Source organism: Orycteropus afer, unplaced genomic scaffold, assembly GCF_000298275.1.
Source record: "Orycteropus afer afer isolate SDZICR_OR568_19922 unplaced genomic scaffold, OryAfe1.0 scaffold00042, whole genome shotgun sequence".
Lineage (NCBI taxonomy): Eukaryota > Metazoa > Chordata > Mammalia > Tubulidentata > Orycteropodidae > Orycteropus > Orycteropus afer.
The window spans coordinates 2,897,854-2,924,025 of NW_006921629.1; the positions used below are offsets into that span (position 1 = coordinate 2,897,854).

The 26,172-nt window shown below is 45.5% G+C and overlaps 1 protein-coding gene across 1 annotated transcript; it reads right to left on the reverse strand.

The window, feature by feature from the left end:
• Positions 1–11,469: 11,469 nt before the first annotated feature.
• TMEM98 (transmembrane protein 98) lies at positions 11,470–22,206 on the reverse strand. Its single transcript, XM_007937328.2, has 6 exons — positions 22,076–22,206; positions 20,302–20,433; positions 19,312–19,345; positions 16,597–16,715; positions 13,083–13,142; positions 11,470–11,677 (listed from the first exon to the last, which is right to left on the reverse strand). Exons 1-6 carry the CDS (start codon positions 22,204–22,206, stop codon positions 11,470–11,472), a joined length of 684 nt encoding a protein of 227 aa, XP_007935519.1.
• Between the last annotated feature and the right edge of the window lie 3,966 nt (positions 22,207–26,172).

The window sequence follows — 26,172 nt, forward strand, 5'->3', positions numbered from 1 at the left end:
ATTAAGGTGGACAATCCAAATAGCATGATTCTCTTGGCAGGGAATTTCACCCCCAGACAAGCCTGGGTCTTTTCCATCAGAGTGGTGGCATAGGGTTATCTCCTCCATCAGACTAAAGGAGGCTCCAGAGCAGAGGCTATAACTGTGCCCATTTTCAAGGAGGTCCCAAAGTGAGAGAAGGCCTAATCATAGATGACATCACTCTGAACATAAAAAGTGGCGGATACATATTAGCATCAGGTTCCCAAGGATTTTGTGAGCTTCTGGGTACAGCATATCCCCAGCCACATAGGGGTTTAGTCCCTATGGCTGTACAGAGAAGCTGTTCTATTGTCATAGGAAAAGAAGATGCTAGCTTGTCTCTGTTTCCCCAAGACACAGACACAAAGAGTGGAAGTGAAGGTGGCACTGAGGTCCTTTCATGTCAGGCTGCAGGGGACATTCCTCTACCTAGTGCCAGCAGATGACAATAGGCTCCCTCCTGACATTGTCTCTTCCTGGGGTTGAGATAACCTATCTAATGTGGACTTTAGAAATGGACCACATATTTCTAGTAGCAGGAGGGTAGGGTTGCCAAACTTCCTACCTCCTTCTCTGACATTCTCACTAGAATGTTACCATTGGACTTTCTTGTTACTTTTCACTGCCAGACTGTATGTCCTCGAATGAGTCTTTGAGGCACTGAGAATTATTTCCGTTTCATGTTCAATGGTCATCCATTGTTCTCAGAACAAAGTCTAAACTTCTTAGCATGATTTATGAGCCCTTCTCAACTTTCTCTGATTCTCTCTCCAATCCCCTCTCCCATCACTGCTTCTTCTCATCTTATATTTGAGCCAAACATACTATGTTCCTTTACATCCTTCCTTGGAATACGTAGCTTCCTCTTTATGCTAACCCTATCCACCTTGTCTGCCTACCCTCCTTCAACTGGTCCTTCAAGACTCCACTTGCCTCTCTGTCTTCCTCACCTATCTCTTTGATTCCAGACTATCCTACCTTTAACCTTGGCTGGGTTTGGGGTGAATAATGAAAGGTGTAATGTCTTCTACCCTATTTTTTTTTTCTGCCACTACAGCTAACCTGTGAATATTCTTATTAACCATCCACCCATAGCACTTCACTTCTTCAAACGTGTGAATGACATTTATTTGACCTCTAGATGAAAAAGGATTTTCTAACCGTAAAGCCACTGGAAGAAATTACTAAAGGAAAGAAAATCAATAGATTTGACTACATCGAATTTAAAACTCTTGGAAGTCAGAAACCATGGTAAACAAAATTAAAAGACAAATGATGAGACTGCAGGGAAATGTATGCAATAAATATGACAATTAGTTGTTTTCCTTAATATATGAAGAGCTCGTATAAATCGATAAGAAAAATACTAAAACCCCAGTAGAAAGATGGGCAAAGGGCATGAATAGGTACAAATAGCTAATAAGCACATGGAAAATGTTTAATTTTAGCAATAGTCAGGAAAATGCAAATTAAAACAACACTAAACCATTGCTCACCTATCAAATTAGGATAACGTTGTAGGTTGCTGAGGGTGCTGTGATCATATATTACTTTTCCAAGAGAAAATATGAAACCAAGCACTTTAAATTTCAGTATTTTCCTACTACCTTGAGGAAAGATTCCAAAGGCTTCAGGAAGGCTAACAAGACCTTTTCGGGTCTAGTCTTCACCCTTGTCCTCTTACCCCATTTCATCTTCCACTACACCCACTTCCCATCTGATACTTCTGCAGCACTGTTGTTGCTGCCATCCAGTCGGCCCTGACTCATAAGAACCTTGTGCACAGAGAATGAAACACTGCCTGGTGATGCACCAGCCCCGTGATCACTTGCAGTTTGGATCATTGTGATTCATAGTGTTTCCATTGGCTGATTTTTGGAAACAGTAAACAGGGCTTTCTTCCATCTTAGTCTGGAAGCTCTTCTGAAGCCTGTTCAGCACCATCGTGACACACAAACCTCCTTGGATGGGTGGGTGGTGGCCACACATGAGGGGCATTGGCCAGGAATCGAAACCTGTTCTCCTGCATTGTGGCTGTTGTTATGTGGGAGATGGGAATTAAACCACTGAACAACTAGTGCTAGAACCACCTGCAACTTCCTGAGCACAACATCGAATGTTACATCTGCGCAGATGGCCCTTCCTGGCTCTCTGTCCTCCTCTACTCCCACCTCCCCCCACCTACCACTAGAATAGAGGGTCATCAAACAAGAGGAAGACCCTCAAGAAGATGGATTGACACAGTGGGTGCAGCAGTGGGCTCAAGCATAGTAATGATTGTGAGGATGGCACAGGCCTGGGCAGTGTTTCGTTCTGTTGTTCGTGGGGTTCCTATGAGTTGGAACCAACTCAACAGTACCTGAGAACAACAACAACAACCTATCAGTCTTCTCCTGGCTGATTCCTACTCCTCCTTGGCGATTCTTCTGAGATGTCACCACCTTCCGGAAACTCCAGTGAGCTGAGTTTGGCATCCCTGCTCTGTGCTCTCATTACACACACATTCCCCTCTTTAGCACTTACCACATTACATTGAAAATGACTCTTTATGCATTTCTTTCCACCTTAGATTATATGCGCCTCAAGAGAAGCATTGTATTTTTATTCATTCCTCTATCTCAGGGCCTAATCCAGTGTCTGGCACAGGGTAGATACTCAATGGATGACTCTTTGAATTAACCATTCATGTAATAAATTAATAATTCCATTTTGCACCATAAATTTTTGCCACTATTCTGGTAAATGCAAGTTTTACTTAAAATAGATAAAATTAAGTCATTTTGGATGGAGAGAAAGTACCTCACCCATGCCCTAGTCTTCATTTCAGGGACCATGTTCTATCATCCTATGGGTTGTAACTGATTAGTGAGCCATGAAATTAATTTATGGGTCACAGCCACCATTTTTTTAAATGAAAATATGTGAATTAGAAGAGGATGGAATGCTTCTCATATCTGTTCCATCATTTCCATTATAGATTCTCCCACCCACAGCCAGGCAGGAAGGAGCAGTGGTTAAGAATACAAGTTAGCGAGTTGAAATTCTTTCTTTGATCCTTATTATGTGTAAGACTTCGGAAAGTCTTTCCTGAAGTTACCAATCTCTCCAGGCTTCTGTTTCCTTATCTGCAAAATGAGAATGATAAAAATACAGATATGATATAATAGGAAGTAAGATAGGGATATATATAAGGAATAGAAGCTGCCAGGCCACATTCCCTTATAAATTACCTTACCCCTACTAATAGTGAGGGAGCTTTTGTGATGTAGTGCCTAAGGCACTTGACCAGAAAGGCTGGAAGTTCAAATCCACCAGCCACTCCTTCGAAGGAAGGTTGGGCAATCTACTTCCATAGTGATACTGCCTCAGAAACCCAAGGAAGGGTTGCTATGAGTCGGATCTGAGGGACAAATGTAAGGAATGGAAGTTGCCAGTCATACTTTTTGTAAATTACTTAAATTACCCCTACTGATACCAAAACCAAACTCACTGCCATTGAGTTGGATCTGACTCATAGCGACCCCTTCTTGAGTTTCCAAGGTGATATCACTACGGAAGTAGATTGCCCAATCTTCCTTCCGAGGAGTGGCTGGTGGGTTTGATCCCCAGCCTTCTGGTTAGCAGTCAAATCAGAAAAATTGCAATTAGAGAACTATGTAATTGCCAGACGTTTGTTGCAGGCCCTAGGGTGTCAACACAGGAGACCCTGAGCCTCTTTTGATCTATAGATAAGCAGATGCATGGATCAATCTGGAGGACCAGAACATCAAAAGCTAGGAATCCTGCCCACGTGACTTGCTAATTGTATAACTTCCTCATTCTGTCCCCTATAATTGCTGGAAGCTAACTGGGAAATGTAGGCAGTCCAACTAGCATGTCAGTGCCTAGTGGCTGTCCCACTGTACAGTCTCATGCAGTGTTTCATTAAAGGCTGGCTCTCCAAACAAAAGACCGACATATGAGCTGAAGATTTACATTAGGTAGATACACTCCCTGGAGAGGTCAATCATGGGAGAATAGAAAGGCTGTATATGCAGGGACACAGCTCAGGGGACAGGAGTTCATGGGAGAGAAGGACACAGGGAAGAGGTGGCTATGGGGAGGAAGTGGGAGGAGAGCTGTTGCATTGTGGGAGATTACAATGTCATGAGACAAACTGTATGTGAACTGCTATTGGAAAATGAATTTGCTCTGTAAACTTTCAGCCAAATCACAATAAAACAATAATAATAATAATAAGGGCTAGCCCTCTATAAACCACTTCTATCTCTATGAGCAATTCTTTTCTTGCCAGAAGAGAAGAACTCATTTGTGTTTCGTGGGGGTCCCCCTCCTATAACAGGAGTTAGTTATGCTTCAAATTCCCAGAACTCTTCTCACTGGCAATTCTTGTACAGAGGCACAGTAAGTACCTTCCAGAAGCAGACCAGAACAGCCACATTACTGCCCTCCAGCATTCAGCTGCCATGCTCACTCCCTCTCCCTGCCTTACTCCTTCCCTCCCTCCCTAACCAGTTGCCCATTCCACTTTTATACTATGATTCAGTCGGGAGCATCTCAAACTTAGGGGGAAACACATATACTCAGTTGTTGTTGTTATGTGCTGTCGAGTCGGACCTGACTCACAGCAACCCTTCCTTGGGTTTCCAAGACGGTATCACTACGGAAGTAGATTGCCCAACCTTCCTTGTGAGAAGTGGCTGGTGGGTTTGAACTGCCAGCCTTCTGATTAGCAGTCAAGTGCCTTAGGCACTACGCTACCAGAGCTCCTATATACTCAGTAGCATCAGGTAAAATTATGCTAAAGATATAGGGCATAAAGTTAACAGGTCTCTTTCTAAATTGCAAATTGCAAATTGACCAAGTCACCCTCCTGCTAAAAACCTTCTCTGCTTTCCCTTAATGCTCAGAATAAAGCTCCAGCTCCCTAATATACCCCATAAGGTTCTCCAGGATCTGACACCTGGCCAATCTGTCCAACCTCACCTCCTTCCATCCATATCCCAGCTGTCCCAAAACACCTATGTATTCCAAATGAGCTATGATCTCTTGGCCATGGCCTTCCCCATGTTGTCTTGTCTGCCCAGATCACCTCTGTGGTCCTCCTTGTCAAGCCTCCATTCAGGCATCAGCATCCCCTGGGTTTCATTTCTGACCATCTGACCCCCACCCTACCTGTAATAGTATAGACAGATTCCAATTTCTGAGAGATGAATATGTGTCCTAACTTCATAACCTAAAGTTCCATATTAATCTTGTTCAATTTAAACATTGCCTTATTCTACTACTTGTAGCCATAATCACATAAGAATCTGGCCCCTGCAACCACATTCCTAAGATCATAAAACCAGGATAGAAACAGCTCACAGGACAGGGCAACCACATTCCTCAGATCCCGAGACTAAGGAAGGGACCCTGCAAAAGAAATAATGCAAATGTAAATCTGCTGCTTAGATGGCATTTCCTGATAGCAGGCCATTTTTGAGGTGTCTTCTAGCCCACTACCCATGGTCAGTGTTAATGAGTTTTGGAGCCTGTGCGTCCCTGCCCTCATTTACCACCCAATGAACTAAGATGGCTGATCTAAGATGGGACCAAGATTTGAACCAAGAGCAAACAGCAGAATACACCTGCATACAAGAAGTCCTGGCATCCATGTTGAAACACACAGACTCCATCTTAGAAAGAGACTGAACATGCACCTAGCCCGAAGGACGATGAGGTTCATCCTTAGGAATTTATCACAGCCTGACTTTGGCAAAAAGGTCAGGATTTTATGAATATCTGCCTGCACAGGTCTTTTGAAATCACATACCCCATGGCCCTAAAAACTGCTATTAAAAACCCCTAGCTTGTAAGGCTTCAGGAGACAAACACAGCGTTGCCTCCGGCTCCGTGTGTCTCCACCTTGCAAGGTTACTATCCTCTTACTAAATTTCTCTCTGAGCTACAGCTGACTTTCCGGTCATTATTCTGGAACTCAGCCTGTGACATACCCACACCCCTTCTTCCTGTTCTGTGTCCCCATGCCTCCCTCTTGTCCCTCCATCACCTTCACTGACCCCAGTCATGGTTCAATCAGCCATTCATTCATCTCTCTTGTTCCTTAAGGGCAAAGAGTGCGGTGTTTCATTCCATACCCCAGCACCCAGCATTACACCTCCCAGAATAAGCTCTCCTTTGTGAGAGGGAGGGAGAGATGGAGAGAGAGAGAAGGAGGAAGCAAGGATGGGAAGGAGGAAAGGGATAAAAATTCTTCATTTGATCCCTTCCCAAGATTTACAAGGTCATAAAGCAACTGGGTGGCTTTGAACTGTAAGTCATTTTCTAAAGACCAGAGTCATGTGAGCACCCACAGTCGGAAGAGTCTCTGAAGAGATGAAACTCCTGGAATGAGGCAGGTCAGGGTTCTCTGGATGCCAGGAACGCAAGTTCTTGTCTGGGAGATTTCACAAGCTGGCGGAATGTGAAGTGAAGCAATCAACCCTCAGAACACTGATAAGAGGCCAAGAGCTTTGAATGTCTTCCTGTTGTGAACACACTTGGGGTGGATCAGGGACAAGTTTGGGCTACTCCCCTACTTCAGTGATTTCTGAGTTTTGGTCACTCGGTTTCAGCACCTATGAAGGGAAGCCCTTGCTTGGAATCCCTTGCTTGGACAAAGCTATGTAACTGAAATGATGCCAGCTAGGCCAGCTGTATTGGAGTTTGAGGCCATGGGGAGAGAAGAAAGGGTTAGCGCTGATTAATCAGGACCAGGTATGCAATTAGGCATTTCACATACACCCTTTCATTTGATTGACACACCAATCCAATGAGGCAGTAGGCTCAATTTTACACGAGAAAGCTAAGGATCAGAGAGATTAAGTAACTTGCCTAAACTCACACAGTAAATGATGGAGCCCAAACTTGGACTTCATTCTATTTGTTTTCAAAGATCTTGCTCTGTTGTTGTTGTTGTGTTAAGTGCCATCGAGTCATTTCCGACTCATAGCGACCCCATGCACAGCAGAATGAAACACTGCCCGATCCCGCGCCAGCCCCACAATCCCTGCTATACTTGATCCCATCATCGCAGCCACCGTATCAATCCATCTCCTTGAAGGCCTCCCCCTCTTTCGTCAACCCTCCACCCTACCAAGCATGACATCCTTCTCCAGGGAATGGTCCCTTCTTACAACATGACCAAAATAGGTGAGACGAAGTCTGGCCATTCTTGCTTCCAAGGAGCATTCTGGCTGCACTTCCTCCAGGACAGATCTGTTAGTTCTTTTAGCAGTCCATGGTGCTTTCAGCATTCTCCGCCAGCACCACAACTCAAAAGCATCAACTCTTCTTCGGTCTTCCTTATTCATTGTCCAGCTCTCACATGCATACGAGGCGATTGGAAATATCATGGCTTGTGTCAGGCACACCTTAGTCCTCAAGGAGATATCCTTGCTCCTCAGCACTTGAAACAGTTCCTTCGCAGTTGACTTTCCCAATGCTACACATCATCTAATGTCCTGACTGCTGCTTCCGTTGGCATCGATTGTAGAACCAAGCAACGTGAATTCCTTGACAACCTCAATCTTCTCTCCATTTATTGTGATGCTGCTCATTGGTCCAGTTGTGAGGATTTTTGTTTTCTTTATGTTGAGATGTAATCATACTGCAGACTGTATTCTTCAACCTTCATCAGTAGGTGCCTTAAGTCATCCTCACTCATGCTCTATTCTTGCTCTATTCACACTTAATTCTTATCTCTGAGTAATTACTTCTTCATTCGGAATTTAATTCTGATGACACTCCTAACTCTGGGCAGAAGAGGATAGGAAACACGGAAGGATCAACCACCAAATAGGTAGAAACGAGTGAACTAAGGACTTGAATGTGTCCACCCTCTAGGAAGCTGCACCTGGCACAGTGATGGGATCCTGAGTGCCAGGAACCCAACCCCTCCCAAGGGAGGTGTGAACTCCCAAAGGGCCTGGAGGAGTGGGATTGTATCCTCCCTGGGAATGCTACCCTCTCAGCCATCAGCCACCATCACCAATGCCAACTTTACTCAGAGGCTTCTTATTTATCAAACACTGGAGAAGGAAAACAGTGGGGAGACTCATTAGAATCCTGCAGTCTAGCAGTTACCTCAAGGTCTCCAGGAACCTCTCCTTACAGTTAGAAGGGAAGCATCTTTGGACTTCAGAGGAGAGTGTACCGGGATATACCAGCGCCCAGTGAAGGAAAAGGATGACGTGCATCATTTCAGGGGTGCCAAGAAACCTTTCTATCCTTGACCCCCACATCTGGTGGATGTCTGAGATGCCAACTCAGAGCTGTTCTTCTCTGGCCTAGGAGTCTGGTCCAGGTGAAAAGCAGGGAACAAGGCACTTCTTTAAAGTTAAGATAGAAATACCATATGATGCAGCAATCCTATTACTAAGTATATGTTCTAGAATAAAAGCCATGACACAGATATATGCACACTCATGACCATTGCAACATTATTCACAACAGCAAAATGATGGAAACAACCTAAGTGCCCATCAACACATGAATGGATAAACAAACTATGGTACATACACACAATGGAATACAATGAAACACTTAAGAATAACAATGAATCCACAAAACACTTCACAACATGGATGAACCTGGAGGACATCACACTATGAAATAAGTCAACTAAAAAAGAACAAATAATATATAAGACCACTATTATAAAAAGTAAAGAAGTTTATGCACAAAAAGAACATTCTTTGATGGTTTCCAGGGATAGGATGGGGAGAGAGGGAAAAACACTAACTAGATAGTAGACGTGTATTAACTTGGGTGAAGGGAAATGTAATACACAGTAAGAGGGAGGTCGGTACAACATGACCAAGGCAAAGGAAGGTAGTAGGAGTATGCAAGAATAAAAGGTAACAATGGAAAATACCATTACATACATAATGCTGCAATAATCCTGTAATAAACAAGCTAGGAATGGATACATAGGTAGACGTGTAAGCTGAACAGGTGTGGGATGCTATACGGCATATAGAGATTTGTCAGAGGATATTTCTACACATGTATTTGTATGTGCTGCAAATAATCCACGTATATGGTAGAGCATACAGTGGGCAAAGTTATACAAACTTCTTAACCATAACCAAACACCATGAAGTGACTGAGTCATTGGGCTTGAGGGCTTAGGACCACAGTCTCAGGGGACATAATATAGTCCATAAAGAAAATGTTCTACATCTTACTTTGGTGAGTAGCAACGGGGTCTTAAAAGCTTGCAGGTGGCCATCTAAGATACAACTATTGGTGTCTTCCTGTCCAAAGCAAAGAAGAATGAACAAAATCAAAGACTCAAGGAAATAATTAGTCCAAAGGACTAATAAAAACAAACACACTGCCATCGAGTCAGATCTGACTCATAGCATCCTCTCCTTGGGTTTCCGAGGTGGTATCACTACCGAAGTAGATTGCCCAACCTTCCTTCCGAGGAGTGGCTGGTGGGTTTGAACCACCAGCCTTCTCATTAGCAGTCAAGTGCCTTAGGCACTTAGACATGCATCAAACCTGGAATTCAACACACTCCTGGAGATCACCTTTCATCTAAACAATAGATAAGACTATAAAGTGAACAATAATACCTATGAGGAATGTCCTTTTTGGAATAATCAATCATGAGACCCAAAGGTCAGCATTTGTCCAAAAATGAAGTTCAGAAAGCAGGAAAGATGGACGAATGGAAATAGGGAAGCCAAGGAGGAAGTGGGAAGAGTGCTGATACATTGAAGGGATTGCAACTAATGTCATGAAACAAAATGTGTATAAATTGTTGAATGGGAAACTAATTTGCTCTGTGAACTTTCACCCAAACCACGATAACATTTTCATAAAAGAAGAAAATACAGGTAACATTTGCAGTCATGGCAGTCATCGTAACCTTAGTGTGAATCAGTTTCCAGGCCAGTTGTCAAAGCAGATTTTGAAAGGGAAAAAAAAGACAAAAACATGAGGGCAATGGATGTCTAAAGTGAGTAAAGAAAGCAAACAGAAAAGTCAGTGACTTCATGACACTTCATAGCTCACCAGAAGACAGGAACACTAACTACTTATATAACACATGTTCAAGGTTGATGGGAATGGACAATTCAGTAACAGTTGTCCTGCAATCAGGAATCCATCCTTCAGTCTGTATGAGCTGAGCTCCAGTTTCCCTCTCCCCAGGTGGGGTTTGGTGTACATTTTGCTGGTTAGAATCAGTCCATTTAGCAGTAGAGAATGAAATGTGTCCAATGGACAGGCTAGCAAGGCCCCAGTCTTGGATCTGGGAATACAGCTCCTGGTTTCCTAGAATCACGTGGAGGAATTTGCTGACTTGAGTTAGCACAGAGAAAATAAAATGGGAAGAGATATGCAGCTCCAAACATACTTAGCAGCATAGGATATGAACCAGGGAAGTCCCCAAACCAGGGCCTGTCCCAGAAGGTTGTCTCTGAGAATCTGGGAAGAAAAGTACATATGACTTTCCACATGGTTATAATGAAAAACTAGTCCCCAGGATTATGCAATTGTAATTTTGGGTTCCCCAAAGGTTTCAAGTCATAAATGGGCCCCATCATTTTTTAATATTTGCAAAACAGATATCAGAAGAATCTGATGTCATGGGTAATGTGGAAAGTATTTCATGGTAGTATCTTCACTTCTTCCTGAATGATAAGGGATCTCTAAATACAAATCATCCTCAAGGTCCTTAAGCTTTCTCCTTCTATCAACAATTCTCAGATAAAAATATCCCACCATTTGATTTGACTGAATAACTATACATTTGAAGGATAGGTTTACTATCCACCTAGTGGTAGCTAGGTCAAATTGCAGGCATAATGATTAAAAGGAAATAATCCAACTCAGCAGTGCTCACCTTCAAACCCAGAACCAAAAAGGGGAAGAGGGATTCAGATGCCTCAAGGACAAGGCAAATAAAACAAATAAATGAAACAGGCCAGATGAGAGAGTTCAAGTCTTGTCAAAAGTGGCAACTTCTATTTACTTCAAATTGATTGTCCCTTTGGGGAATGCAGATGAGACGGCCTATCTTCTGATTGTTCAAGAGAAGCCAGAAATTCTGATTTTAATGTATAAACTACTGATTCTTAGATGTTGGCTCAATTTTCTTGAAAGCACTAGGTGAGTTAAACAAAGCTTGCAGTTCTCCAGTTTTCGCTACTCTGCTGTGCAGATGGTGAATGTCATCTCCCCTAACTGTGGTATTAGACTGCCACTCATCAGCCTCCTTTTGCAATTGCAACAGAGGCATCAACTAACGGGGCTGCCTCACTTCTCTATGTACACACAGAGTACTCCAGAGTGACGGAGAACAACTAACTCTACAGGAAAGACTGGGAGGCTCAGCTGAGCCTCCTAGGGATGTTAGCAGGTGGGGCCCAGTGGTCCACTGCTAACCAGCAGGCACTAAATAGCTGACTGCTCCTGCAGGAAGCCTTCAGAGACTGGGAGGCCTTTATCAGGCTCAGAGGCCAGGGCTGCCTCTCGGAGGACTTCCAAGTGTTCCTCAGCAGCTGACAGTGACTGATCAATCCAATCCAGGCCCCCCGTGAGGTGGCAGGCATTCCTGGTCACCAACACCAGATGACTGACAGACAGGAGCAGGGCAGTCGTCCTAGAAAAAACAATAGGGTTAGGTTCCTAGCAAGTGAGGGACTTCACACCAGAGTCCAAACGCAGACACTAAACTAGGCTTCTCCAAGCTGGAGTCCCTGCTCTAGGAGGTTGGCATGTATATGACTTAATGATGGTTCTATGCTCAAATAATTGGGAAACAGCTGGGTTAAACAAAGTTAAACAGTCTCTTCATGGCAGCGCTTCTCAAGAGCCTTTGACGTGTATGACAAAGCTCCAAGGGAAGAATATGCTGTGTTTCATAAACTTATGGAAGACTATGCAACACATATTATAAGTACACCAACGAACATCTCTCCTGGAAGTGTGACACAGAACACAGTTTGGATCTAGTTGACTGGGTGAGCACATTCCCAACCAAGGCCTATTTAAAGGTAGGAAAAGCATGCTCTCACCTTGAGCATCTCTTATTGACTATGAATCAATTATTTCTTATTGATTATAAATCAGTAAGACCCAGGGCTAGCTTCCCCCACTCCAAAACAAAAAATAATTAATTGAAAACTATGGTAGTCAAGCCTGGGTGTCAACAGTTGAGGAAGAGTCATTTTGGGTATTAAAAGATTCACTGCAGAACACCTTTTTTTTTATAGTGAATGTCCCTGGTGCATCTAGGAATCTATTACAGATTATTAACCCCAGACAAGCTGGGCAGCAGTAGCAGCGAGGGTGAAACAGCAAAGGTGAAGGACCATGACCCTTGCCCATCTGTCAATCAGCACACAACATGTCTATGAAAGGGTGACATAAATCAGAGAAACAAAAGAAGCTAGTTTTGCAAAATGGTTTACATCCTGTACAGGAATATAATAATTTCCTAAGACAATTACGCTCTGCCATTCAGGGAGGTCATAGAGAAGGATGACTAGAGGTGTCCCGTACAAGGTAGGCATAACTTTGGCCAACTTGTCCTTTCCATCTCAGTGCTCTGCTTGCCACCTGCCCCCCTGCTTCCCTAGGCGGCACTCACAGCTGAGGCAGGTCCACTTCTGGGGTTGACAGAGAGGAGGCAATTGGGGACATGGAGGAAGTGATGGCATGGTTAAGACTTAGCATGGTCCACTGTTTATTCATAAGAATTCAAAACTGAAGACTGGCTCTTCCTTCTTAAGGTTTCAGGAAGAGGACTGGCCTTTATCACCCAGCCTGTATCAGTTCTCTGGTCTGGCTGGCATGACAGGACTTGAGCTACACTGAAGTAAGTGGTACCCAAAGACTTGGAGCAAAAAACACAGACTTGACTGCATTCCCTAGAGTGTGAGCATAGCCAGGACAGCCTCAGCAACCAGGCAAAACCACTCTCTTCTAAAAAACCCAACCAACCAACCCCAGGGATTGCATAAAATGGTGACCTTCTGGCACAAAAACTGAGTAACCCTTCTTACCGCGCATCCAGGAGTTTCGGGTCCAGTGGCGGGTACATTGATCTCACAACGTCATCCACTCTGAGAGGAGACAAAAAGTTTTCAATGTCAGCTTTCCTTACCTCCTGTTATGGACTGAATCTTGTCACCAAAAAATGTGTTGCAACCCTAAGCCCCACACGTGTGGACGTGTGGACGTAATCCCATTTGGAAACAGGGTTTTCTTTGTTATGTTAATGAGGCACTTCAGTGGAGGGTTGTCTTAAACATAATGACTTGTGAGATAGAAAAAAAACAGATTAGGCACAGAAGCAAGAAAACAGAGACTGAGAAACGGAGGAGAAATGATAGATGCCGTAAGGAGATCACCGAGGAGTCAAGGACCGAAGCTCAAAGAGAAAAGCTTGTCCCCAGAGCGGACAGAAAACCTTCCGCTAGAGCCAGGGTCCTGGATTCAGACTTCTAGCCTTCTAAATGATAACAAAATAAATGTCTGTTCACGAAAGCCACCCACTTGGGGTATTTCTGTTACAGCACTTAGAAATTAAGACACCTCCTTTTCACCGTCCTTCCTTCCTTCGTCCTTCCTGTCTTTATTCCAACTCTTCCCCTACCCCGTTCAGTGCTTCCTTCTCTACCTGCTCCGGCACTCTCAGACACAGGCTGCAGAAAGATTTCAGGTTCAGTTTAGGGATTTTTTTTTTCTAGTTTTGTCTTAGTTTCGATGTTTTAAAAAAGCATAAGCTCACATATAGGGAAAGATGTTCAAGATGCACTGCTAAACAAAGAAGGCAAGTTGCCAAACACCATAGAAAACGCGATCAATCCCATTTGTATAAAAGTAAATAAGCAAATAAAAGCCATGAAATTCAAGGGAAAAATCCAGAAGAATACTCTCCAGTCCATAGTGATTAGTTCCTGGAATTGGGAGGGAGTGGAACTAGGCAGTTGCATCTCTTTCCAGATAATCTATTTCTGCAGTATCTTACTTTTTACAAGCACTGATTACTTTTATATGTGTGTGTGTTGGGGGGGGGGATGGTTGCAGGATGTTAAATAGAATACTAAAACAAAAAGCTACAAGTTTAATTTTGGCTCAGACTTACGTACTAGATTTCTTTTAACATCTGGTATGTTGTTGTTGTTATTTGCCATCGAGTCGGACCCGACTCTTGGGGATCCCTCCTTGGCTTTCTGAGGCAGTATCACTATGGAAGTAGATTGCCTAACCTTCCTTCCGAAACATCTGGTATAGTTTATGGTTAAATTTTTCAATTACATTCTGATTTGTGATTCAAGGTTTTGCTCCAAATCCTGGCTCCTAAACCACCTGACGGTCCAAAACTAAACCCAACCCACTGCCATTGAGTCAATTCTGACTCATAGTGACCCCCATAGGGTTTCCAAGGCTGTAAATCTTTACAGAAGCAGACTGCCTTGTCTTTCTCCCACAGAGAGACTGGTGGGTTCAAACTAACAACCTTTTGGTTAGCAGCTCACTGTCACCAGAACTGAAGGAAAAACAAAGATGTAGTAAATGATTTCTAAAAATACTTGATAAAAGATGCCCTCAGATGTTCTTGTCTCAAGGCTGAGTTGCTGAGGAGGAAATGCAGAGGCACAGTCACTCTTGATGCCTATCTCAGCCTGGTCCCTTCTCTGAGGTAGCCTGGGGCTAAAGCCACTCTCCTTGAAACTGAGATGCCATCAACACACTCATAAATAGAACAGGAAAACAATGAGGGCGGGGAAAAAAAAAAATGCCCAGAAGGAGAAAGAAGTGCTAGGGCAAAAAGATAAAGCAAGGACTCCTGATTGAATTATGGCAGGGGATATTCTGGAATTAGTTTTATGTCATTGTTAGATGGATCAGTGAGTAGCAGGTCAGGGCCACCCTCTGAGCAATGTCACAACCTCACCAGAGAACCACTGCTAATCCTGCTCACCTAAGGTTTCACTTCTCCTCAGAAATCTCCAGTCCCCTCCTGAAAGTGCTGCCACTTAACCTGGTATCACTGGAATTTGCCTGTCTCCCTGGGGTGGCTCTGAGAAGTGACAAAAAGCATGATGAAGGAATCAGCAGATACGTGAATGCAAAATCTCTACCAATAACGGATGGCAGAGGAATGGCTGGGGGAAGTAGAGGGTGGGGGTCTTAAGGCCCGGGCAGACCTAGGCTGATGCAGTCATGGAGCCACGCTACTCTGGGCCAACTCCAGACAAGGCTGGGCTGATTCCCACCCCTGGGTTATCTCCCTCCCACTTCCTCAGCTCCCTGAACTCCTTCTGGACAGAGTTCAAGTACACCAAATGTTTCCTACTCCCTCAGAGGATTTCACATGCTGTTGACTCACAGGAAACTGGTTGCTTTTATTTAGTTAGTGTTGAGGCAAGGGGAAGCCTGGTTCCTCCTGATGTACTGGAGGGCCCCTGGAACTCAAAGGGGTGTCAGGAATAGGGAGGCCACGCACAGTGGAGAGGCCAGGTGGCTGATGAAGAGAACATCCTGGATTTGGACAAGGGCTCAGGTGATCCACAAACCAGCCACCAGGTGGCAGCACACTCTTAGCACAGCCCTCTGTCAGAGAAGGGCTTTATTTTTCTTCACATTAAGCCCAAATGAGGGGGTGTAGCTGTTGATTGCAATCCTGCTGGTTGCCTCCCACATAGGCTTTTGCAGACTGCCTGGAATTCGGGAGGTTTGAATGACCTATGAAGCCTTGGCAGCACCGTGGTTACGTGCTCAGCTGCTAACTGAAAGGTCAGGGGTTTGAACCCACCAGCCATTCTGCAGGAGAAAGATGTGGCAGTCTACTTCCATAAAGATTGTTGTTGTTGTTATGTGCCACCCGACTCATAGCGACCTCTTCTTGGGTTGCCGAGATTACAGCCTTGGAAATCCTATGGGGCAGTTCTGCTCTGGCCTATAGATAGGGTCACTATGAGTAGGAACTCATAGTGTTTGAATGCTGTTTGGCTTCACTTCCCACCCAGTCGTGGAGGCTGCTGGCCAGGTCATGGATGGGTCAGTAGGTGGCAGTTACAGCAGGAGGGAGCAGACTTTCGTACTAGTGTCCAAAACAGATATGGGTCGAGGACAAGGGCATGGCCAAGAGACCACTGGGAGACAGGTGTGCCGGCACCAGTGGGAATGTGCTTGCTGGCTACAGCATAGAGCCTGGAAGGGCGGAGTGGGAAAGGGAAGGAGAGCAGCCACAGCTGGTATGGACTGAATGAGGGAGTAGCCAGTGTGGAAATTGCAAAACTGATGACTCACGACTAGTCACCATGCTGGGACCTCCTAAAACTCTAACAGAAGGGGGCATGACAGAGGTGGCTATGTGTGTGAGAGAGAGACCATCTTAGCTTGAAAGCCTTTCAATATCAAGATGCTCTGTGAATGTTTGTGACCTAAGTAACTGAAGTTGCCTGTGTCCTGTTTCTTAAAAGAGCCTGGCCCTGCCGGTCACTCAGCTTCCAGCCCTCCTCTCCTTCCTGACAGAGTGTGGGGTCCTTGAGGCCCCAGAGCACTCACCTGGGGCTGATCCGCTTGGCCACCACAATGATGTCACTGACACTGGCTGCTGAAGTCTTCATCTTGGCTCCTGAGCCCATTGTCATGGCAACAAGTTTCTCTGTCAGTGTGTGACAAATCTAATGCAGCAGAGAAACAGGTGATAAGTGGGTGACCCAGCTCCCTGAGGACTTCTGCCACCCCCACAAGGTCAGATATGGCCCCCACTGTGGTTCCCATACACAACTAGCCTCCTAACCCTAATGGCAGAATCAAAGTGGAAAGAAAAAAGAGATTAGAGGAAATAGGATGGGAAGAAGCAAAAGCCAAGAAAATGGGTAAAGAGGGAGGGGTAGGAACCACAACTCAGGGTCAAGGTTTTAGCTCACAGAGGTTGAAGCTGCAATCATCTGTCTAAGAAAAATCATGTGCTCTGGTTTCACCTTGCTCAGGGGGAGAAAAACTATTTTCTCTCCCCCTTCCTTCACCTCCTGGTCTAGCCCTCTAAAAGAATAAGTATCTCCATTGTGGCGCCTTCAGAAACATGGCTTGACAAAGGGCAATTGTTTCTTCTAAGCACATGCTCCAAAAGTGGCACTTATTTCAACAATTTTCTAGGCTAATCTATTAACATGCTATTTGTCAAGATGATGAAGAAAGGACCTTAGAAAAGGCAGGAAAAAGGGAGGGCTATGACACATGGCCTTTCTCCTCATCAACCAAGAGTCCTGGCCAACCCTACAGCTTGTTCCCTCCCCCCACCATTACCCTATGTTACCACCTGAATGTACTTCTGCCTGTAGCAAAGAGGTTTCATCACCTGCCTTATATATATGTTGTTGTTGTTATGTGCCGTCGAGTCAGACCCGACTCATAGCGACCCCTCCTTGGGTTTCCCAGGCAGTATCACTATGGAAGTAGATTGCCCCATATAGCTGGGGGGAAAAAAAGAGGGCAGAAAAAACCCAAGAACCTAACCTGAAAGTGAGCCTAGTCCCCTCTCTTGAGCCCCTACTACAGGGACTCACAGGCAGGTGGCCAAACATAAGGGCCATAAGATCCCCAGAGGAAGATAAAACTCTCTCTTGCTCTGAGATTCTCAGGCTGGACCACTGATTGCAATGCAGTGAAACAAACGGTTAAGTACTCAACTACTCACCAAAGGCTGGTAGTTCAAACGTACTCAGAGGCACCTCAGAAGACAGGCCTGGCAACCTGCTTCAAGATGGGCACAGTCTTAAAAAGCCTATGGAGCAGTTCTACTTTGCACACGGGACTGTCATGGGTAGGAACCCACTTGACAGCAACTAACAACATGATAGGAAAGATAGGAAAAGGCAAGGAGCAAAACCCTGCTCCAGGAGGGGTAAGGAGCAAAACCCCGTTCCAGGGCAGGTTCAGAGTATGGAGACATAATAAGGCATTATTGTGGTAGTCATTATAACTATCTATATACAGAAAAAAAAAATGCCATCAACTCCTACTCATAGTGATCTTATAGGACAGAGCAGAACTGCCCCCATAGTATTTTCAAGGTTGTGAGAGGCAGACTGCCACGTCTTTCTTCCATGGAGCAGCTGATGGGTTCTAAGTGTTGACCTTTTAGTTAACAAACAAGCACTTAATCACTGAGCCACCAGAGCTCCTTATCTACATCTATAACCATATCTGTATAGCCAAAGAACATGCTGTTGTTCTTGTTGTTGTTGTGTACCGTCAAGTCACACCTGACTCATAGTGACCCCTCCTTGGGTTTCCGAGGCAGTATCACTACGGAAGTAGATTGCCCCATCTTCCTTCCGAGGAGTGGCTGGTGGGTTTGAACCGCCAGCCTTCTGGTTAGCAGTCAAAGAACATGCTAGAAGTAAATAATAAGCCTGGACTCAGGAGCAGCAGTTTTCTTCCAAGTGTATCTTCGTCATCAGAGAGAGGTAGCCAAGGAAGAGATGGATGAAGGACACTGAAGAAAAGACAAGTTGTCTTTTTTGAAATCTTGAATAATTACTAGACAAAGAAACAAAATGTATGGTTTCCCAGGTGTAAGTGAAAAAGAAGACAATATTTGCAACTGGCCAAATATTTCAGTATTATTATTATTCCATTATATTATTGTCCCAGGCAAGAACTGAAAAACAAATGCCAAAACTATAAAAATTAACCAAAGTGCAAATTGAATGCAATTTTCTTAAGAGTTAAAGCATTGAGGCGGGGGAAAAAGAAATCTGCCTTCAGGTTAAAGTCATCATGGTTTAGATTTTTTAACATGGATTATCCCTTTAAACTGTCTATTGTCCCACTCAAAGAGTATCAGTGAAGGACTTCTAATAAATGGGGAAGTCTGAATACAGAACTTGCTGCAAAGGCCTGAGCTCTCTATTAATGAAATCAAGCTATCAGTGAGAAGCTAGGAAAATCCCATTTCCCCTTTAGTAAATGGTCTTAGGCACAGACAGCTTCCTCTGTGGTCAGTGAAAATGGACTAGTGACTATCTAGGCTGTTAGGACCAGCAGAAATAAAACCTCTGCAAGGGCTTTGAGAGTCATAAAGGGATAACAGATCATGCAGGTAAAAGTGGAAGTAGACAGTAGAAACTCCAAGCATGAGGCACATTAAAAAAGGCCTCTTATGAGAAAAAGAGGTTGGGTTTGGCACTCTTTCTAAGGTCTCTTTCAACAGTCTATGCATGGAGTCTTTGGTGGCATCCTTTTTCTCATCAGGAAATCAAAGAGGATTACCTTCAAGATGGCAATGCAGTGGGACATGAGACCCCTGAGGAGACAAGAAGAGTTTGTTAGTGGTTACCTGACAAGCCCACCTCCCTCCAACCATCACCTCTGTTCCTTATCCAGCTCTGATCATTGGGCACATCTGGACACCATCTGAGCACAGTAATGCCTCAGAGGTATATGAGCAAGTCCATGAGCTAAATGAGAAAGTACCCTCTCCCCCTTCCTGCCCCTCATCATACCAAGAGACTCTTCTAGCCATGCTTTTTATAACTCTGAGCTTCTGACTGCTCCCTTTGCCTGGTGATCCTAGTGAACTACTTCTCATCTTTCATGACCCAAGTCCACCTACATTGTAATATCCTTCATGAAATCCACGTCCACTTTTCCACTCCAGGCCAATCTAGACATTGCCTCCTCCATATGTCTATTGTACTCTGTACAGAGATCACCTACCGTTTCTAGGATACTGTGTTTAGATTTTCAGATATAATTCTATCTGCTCCACTATTTTCATAACCACAATGCCAGGCCCAGTGCCCTGCACATAATGACCCAACAAATATTTGCCCAGTAAATGAATGACTAAATGACTAAGGAAATGAGGTGGCATACACTGCTCAAATTGTAGAGGTTCCTTTTGTGTATAAAGATCTCTGAATGACACTGAACACAAAAGGTTTATTCCTGGATCCTCAGCATGAAATTCTCTGACATCCCAAGGATAATCCAAGCACATCAGCATGACTTTGTAACAATCTTTGTCACGCATGTATACGGACCTCAGTGTTCAGGTCTACAAAAATGGGGCAGGGACAAACACTATCATGCCACATTCTGATATCCCCCATGGTGATGGCAGGGGTAAGAGCAGTGGGCTCCTGGGGGCCACTGGAGTGCTCTGGAAGGATGCCAGAGAAGAGCACCCAGATCCCATCTGCTATCCCCCACAGGCTAAAAGATGATCTACAGGAAACCAAACAGTCTCCATAGTCTTACGAGGCATCTTCAATCCAATCTTCGTTCTCCAGAATGGCCTCAATGTGAGGGTTGGTGATGACAACATCATCAAGTTCTAATTCAGAGGGCTCAGACTGGGTCTCCATGGCACCGATGAGGTCTACAATGGGCCTGGAAGGAAAGGCCCCAGTTAAGTGGTTTCAAGGTGGGTAACTGCTGATGACCCCTTCCTCATTGAGGCCCACCTACCCCCTAAAAGGATGAAAGGAATACATAAATAAGAGTTGGACCATCCTGAATCCAAACCCAACCCTAGTGAGGACTGAAATCGCAGGTAAGGCCATGATTAGACACTGAGTCAAGGAGGCAGCCCACGGGTACCAAAAAAAAAAAAAAAATTACACAGAGAAGAAGATTAACCACTGAGACAGAGTAGAGCTACAACCACAATAATTAAAACCGTATTAGACAGGGCTGCTCCTTTAGAATGAAATTATATCCTTTTGTAACACATTTTACCTTCAAGTTGACCTTTTAAAAAGTGGTTGAAGTTCATATTATCCAAACCTGCTTACACCCAAACCTGCCTCTACCTGGTTGGCAGAGTCACACTCGAGAACCACCTTGGCCACTCAATACCCCCTCCTCCTAGTTTCACTGGCAAAGCAGGAGAAATAAAAACAACTCCGACTTTTACAACAGAGTACTTTAAAAATAAGACACTATAGCATTCTTTTCTAAAACAGAGCTTTCCTGGATTATACGCATAAAACCACTGCAATTGAGTTGATTCATTGACTCATAGTGACCCTACAGGACAGAGTAGAACTGCCCCCACAGGGTTGCCAAGGCTGTAAATCTTTACAGAAGCAGACTGCCTCGTCTTTCTCCCATGGAGCAGCTGGTAGGTTCAAACTGCTAACTTTTGGATCACATCTGAGCACTTAAACCATTGCACCACCAGGGCTTCTACCAGTAGTAGAAATTTATAAATTATCCACCATTTAACAGAGATTCTAAGGCTCCCTAGTGGTGCAGTGGTTAAGGCATTTGGTTGCTAACCAAAAAATCAGGGTTTGAACCTACCTGCCACTTTGTGGGAAAAAGATGAGGCAGTCTGCTTCTGTAAAGATTTACATACAGCCTTGGAAACCCTATTGGGCAGCTCTACTCTGTCTTATAGGGTCACTGTGAGTTGAAATCAACTCAATAGCAGTGGATTTGGGTTTTTTGTTTGTTTGTTTAGTAGAGATTCTGGTAAGATGAAGTAGATAGAGGGGTAAGAGAAATTAATAGTTTTGTGATCTCTCAAGGATCTGTCCATTAAAATGTCCCCAAACTGAAAACAAGGTCTTGTTTATAAAATATATTTCACCTAAAATGCATCATGAAGGACTCTGCTGTGAAAGAGAGGTTCAGTCCTATGCTGGGGTTCTACTAGACTGGTTGCTGCGTGAATGTGTAGCTGGAATTCAGGCATCTGATTTCTGTACCCGTGAGTTTGGCCCAAAACTGATTTGGCTTGTCCAACCGCTAAGTGAGCTGGCCAGACCTGGATGGGTGACCATGCCTTCAACCCCGGTGAACATATTCAGTCACTTTCTCATTGGCTCAGGTGACAAAGACGACTCAGGATGTTGGGAGGAATGGCATTCTTATGCTCTTAGGTCTTTATCAGGAAGGGCAGCCAGCAGGTGCCATTTTAGAGACAAAAAGCTCAACTGGAGTTGCCCAGCCCTGAACTTCTGTGGCTGCTTTTTTTTTCTTTTGTTAGATCCCAGCTCTCCCCCTTTCCCTTCTAGGGCCCACTCACTTGGAGTCATAGCGCTGCAGCAGGTCTCGGGGCCGGCAGTAGCGCTGCCTGCAAACCACCACCAAGGCTGCAAACGAGGCCAGGAAGATGGTGGCCAGCACGCCTATGGCGACGATCACCACAGTCTCCATGCTTCTGGATGGCTCCGGCAGCGCCGCTCACATCCCCCGTGTGGACTCAAGCTTGAGAGAACACAAGGGCAGAGCAAGCCTAGTAAAGAAACCACAGAAGAGAGGAACACTGGTCTTATCTGGTGGAAGTGGAACATGGGGAGGGGTGCCAGGTTCCCTCAGACCACCTGCAGAGACCTGAGGGCCTCAACAGAATCATGGTGCATTTTACAAGTCATGCCCCAAATTTGCTTTTTCCTTATTTAAAAGGGTTTGCTCCCCAGTTGGACCAGGATGGTCTTTCAAACCCGGGACAAAGAGAAACATAATCAACACTGTTGCTTTCACATCTAAAGCCATGGCATGGAAGAATAGCCACTGAGAAGGGGTAAGGGGGGATGGCATTTTTTGAGGGTCAAGGAGGGGTCGCTATGAGTCAGGGCTGACTCGACGGCACATAACAACAACAACAACAACTCCTTACCAGGCACTTTGTATGTGCTAACTCTTCTAACCTAGCAACCACCCTAGGAGGCAAGTGCTCACATCCCCATTTTACAATTAAGGAAACCAAGCTTCAGAAAATGTAAGCAATTTCTCCAAGTTATACAGTCAAGAAGCAGTAGAGCTATTTTTTAATCCTAAAGCCCATCCATTTAAACTTTGAGCTGAGCAACTACACCAGGGAGATGAACTCCTTAGAATGGTCAACTGTGGGAGATCAGAAGGGCAGCGTTTGCACAGGAAGAAACTAAGCAAACAGGAACACATAGGTAAAAAGGACACAGGAAATAGGTAACCATGAGGAGGAGGAGGAAGGAGAGCTGCTACACTGTAGGGATTGTAGTCAGTGTCATGAAATAAAATGTATCAAACTGTTGAACATAAAACCAATCTGCCTTGTAAAATTACACCCAAAGCACAGTAAAAAGTTAAAAAATAATAAAGATGAAAACTCTGGAAAGGGTTTTGATCATCAGTTTCAGTGTTCTTACAACTGGCATCAAAGTGTTCATTGATCTGTTGCCCGTTTTCACCCAGGAGGGTTCTTTTCCTTTGATTTTAAACTCACAGGGTATCTCAGAGGTGTAAGTACTCATGATGCTATTTCACAGTAGACCTCCTACTTGAATTCTTTTGAGCATGTCTCCTCCCCTCTCTGAGCTTTCGGTTCTCCACTTATAAAAATGGTGGTTTGACCTATGTGTCTCTATGACCCCATGACCTCTTCTATCTGTACTTAATTCTATGCTCCACGTCTTGGAGGGTCCAAATGCTCCCAGTTATCATTCTTTAAGTATTTCTTTTTCATCTACTATGCACCAAGCACTGGTCTTAATTCTGGAGATTGGAGGTAAGTAAGACACTGGTCCCAACCTTAAAAACCTGATGAGGAAGGTCGAGAGACAGGTCATTTCAACTCTATGTGATGTGTGCAGCAATAGACGCCTATGCTGCATACAGAAGGACACAGAAGAGAGAGCGACCCAGTTTGCATGGCACTTTGGGGGAAAGCCTTCTTCACAAGGCTGGTGATGCTTGAGCTGGGTTTTGAAGGACAAGTAGCAGTTTGCCAAGTGGACAAAGCTGGCTCAAAAAGTCTCACAGAGACTTGGGTATACTTCCCACAAGAACAAGAAGGCTGAGATCTGTGTCTTTCATTGTTCTTTCTCGGATTCTGTGGTGTGTGTAGGTTGGAAATTCTTCAGGTGTGCCTCAGGTTCTCCGGACGTGTGTTTCTATGGTCCCTGTCCCTCCTGCTCCACCTTCTTGAGTACACTCTTCCTCTCTCCCTTCTTGGCCCTGCCTCCTCTTTCTTTCCTCTTTTTTCTCCTCCCACCCCCATCTCTCATTTCTCTCTGTCTTTAACTGTCTCTCTCCGTTTTCCTCTCTGCGTTTTCCTTTCCCTGTGCCTCTTCTCCCCAACCCCCCTTCAGTCTCTCTCCTTCTCAGTTTCTTCTCACTCTCCTCCCTCCCCCCGGGCCCTGGCACCCAGACCACCCACTGTCTCCTCAGCGTGTTGTGTGAGCCTTTTTCTTGAGCGGACGCGCCTTCTCCGGGTCTCACTGCCTGTCTGTGATTTGTCAGTGTCGGTGTTTCTTTGTGTGCTCTCTGTGTTTGTTTTTCTCTTTGTGCATTCTTTTCTGCTTCTGCGAGTTGTTCTGTTTCCCTCTTGGGCTGTGAATAAGCTCGCGCCGGCCTTTCCCTTTCTCTACTTTATTCTAAATCTACAAGGATAAAGCAGACCCAAGACGCTTCCTCTTTCTCCCTGCCCCGCCGCCCCAACACCGGCCTCAACACCCAGGACCAAAGCAAGGAGGGAGGGAGCCCCGGCCCAGCCCGGAGCGCGCCGCGGGCTCCGATCCCTCCCCGGCGGGCGCAGAACGCCCGGGGAGCCGACGCCGACCTCCCGCGCAGCTCCAACTTACTTTCCCAAACTTGTGGGCGCCGGGGTGCTCGTGCGCCCGCGCTGTGCAGCCGGAACAAAGCGGCGGCCAGACCTCCCTTCCCCCAAGGAAGCGGGCTGCACGGGCGCCTTAACTCCCCCTTCCCGCCAGCGGGTCCGCCCTCGGGGCGCACCCCTCTCCAAAGATGTGGGACTCGGAAAGGCTCCCCCGGAGCCTCTCTCCTGCCCGTCCGGGGCGCGCGGAGTCCAGTCGGCCCTGGCGAGGTCACCCACCTCAGGCGCCGGCTGCAGGACGCATCCTGGGTCGCGCTCCCACGCCGGGGCCCCCCAGCTGATGGCAAAGTCCGGGCTCGGGACTCCGGGCGGCTCCCTGCGAGCGGAGCATGCCGGGAAGGGAGCTGGGCTGTCAAAGGACTCGAGATAAATTCTCCCGGCTCCGCCAAACCCCCGGAGGTGGGGCGGGAGGGGGAGCGCCGGCCTGAGCATCCAAATCCCCCGCTGCCAGGCGCCGCCGTCACCGCCAGGCCCTCCGACGGCTGCTCCAGACCCGCCGGGGGGTCGGGGCCAGGCGAGGCCTGGGCTGCTGGGAGGCAGTCACTGAGAGATCCAAGGAACCCTTGTCGCGCCCCGTGGCATGCAGAGTGGAGGCGGTGGAGGGTTCCTGCCTCGGGGGTGGCCACCCACTGGGAGACTTGGGGAGAGACGGGGAGAAACAATTCCGACAGTGTGACTGGAACTGAGTCTGCTCTGGTACAGAATGGTTTAAATCCTGGCTTAAAAGCAACTTCACTTTGCTCTGCTCCGTCCTTCATCTGGAAAATAGAGATAATGTCACCGAGAGTTCTGGGACCCTGAGCAAGGGTCCTGCCTTCCACTGACAAAGAATTGATCAGGAGAGGCAAAATGTCCACACAAACCAAAGTTTACTAAAGAGAAAGAGGAAGAGAGAGGGGCTGCCACCTATGCTGCTCTCCAGGCTTTCCCGGAACAAAGGATTTCCTAGGGCTTATGAAGGGTTTGTGTTTGTTGTTTGTTTGTTTTGTTTTGTTTTTTTGAGAGGGGGGAGGTATCATCTTTACTCATGAAATAGGTGGGGATCTCTAGGAAAGGGGTAGGGTTATGACGATCAGATGAGCTGCAGGAAATAGCCAAGATGGATTCCACCACACAGGCTGTTGGAACAAAGATGGAACCGATGGTGAAGGCTGCTGGGGTATTGCACATGCTTGACATCTCTGGACCCTGGTTTGAGTCTTGACCAGGGACTCCTATTCTTGACTGCCTCTGGTGGAAGATGACTTTGTCAGTCAAGTTGAATCTAACTGCGCATGCTCTGCACCTGGTGAGGTACTTAAAGGACAACTCAGGAGGTTTATCAGCATTTTATAACTGGTCAAGGTTGTGGGGATTTTGGAATGTAGCTTCTTATCTTTTCTAAGGGCCTGGCTTGTTAATCACAAGCAGTTCTCTGACACCAGCAGCGATAGTTGTGTCATAGTCTGCATGTAGGCTTAGATTACAAGAATACTGAGTTCGAGGCTGCTTAATTCAGCCAGCCTAATTCTCTGCTTGTCTCACTC

Coding starts and splice junctions, on each gene's coding strand:
- TMEM98 (XM_007937328.2), bottom strand. CDS start 22,206: ATGGAGACTGTGGTGATCGTCGCCATAGGCGTGCTGGCCACCATCTTC. Junction 13,143..16,596: donor GCCAAGCGGATCAGCCCCAG/GTGAGTGCTCTG, acceptor GTCTCCTCTCAG/AGTGGATGACGTTGTGAGAT. Junction 11,678..13,082: donor CCGAAACTCCTGGATGCGCG/GTAAGAAGGGTT, acceptor TGTTTTTTCTAG/GACGACTGCCCTGCTCCTGT.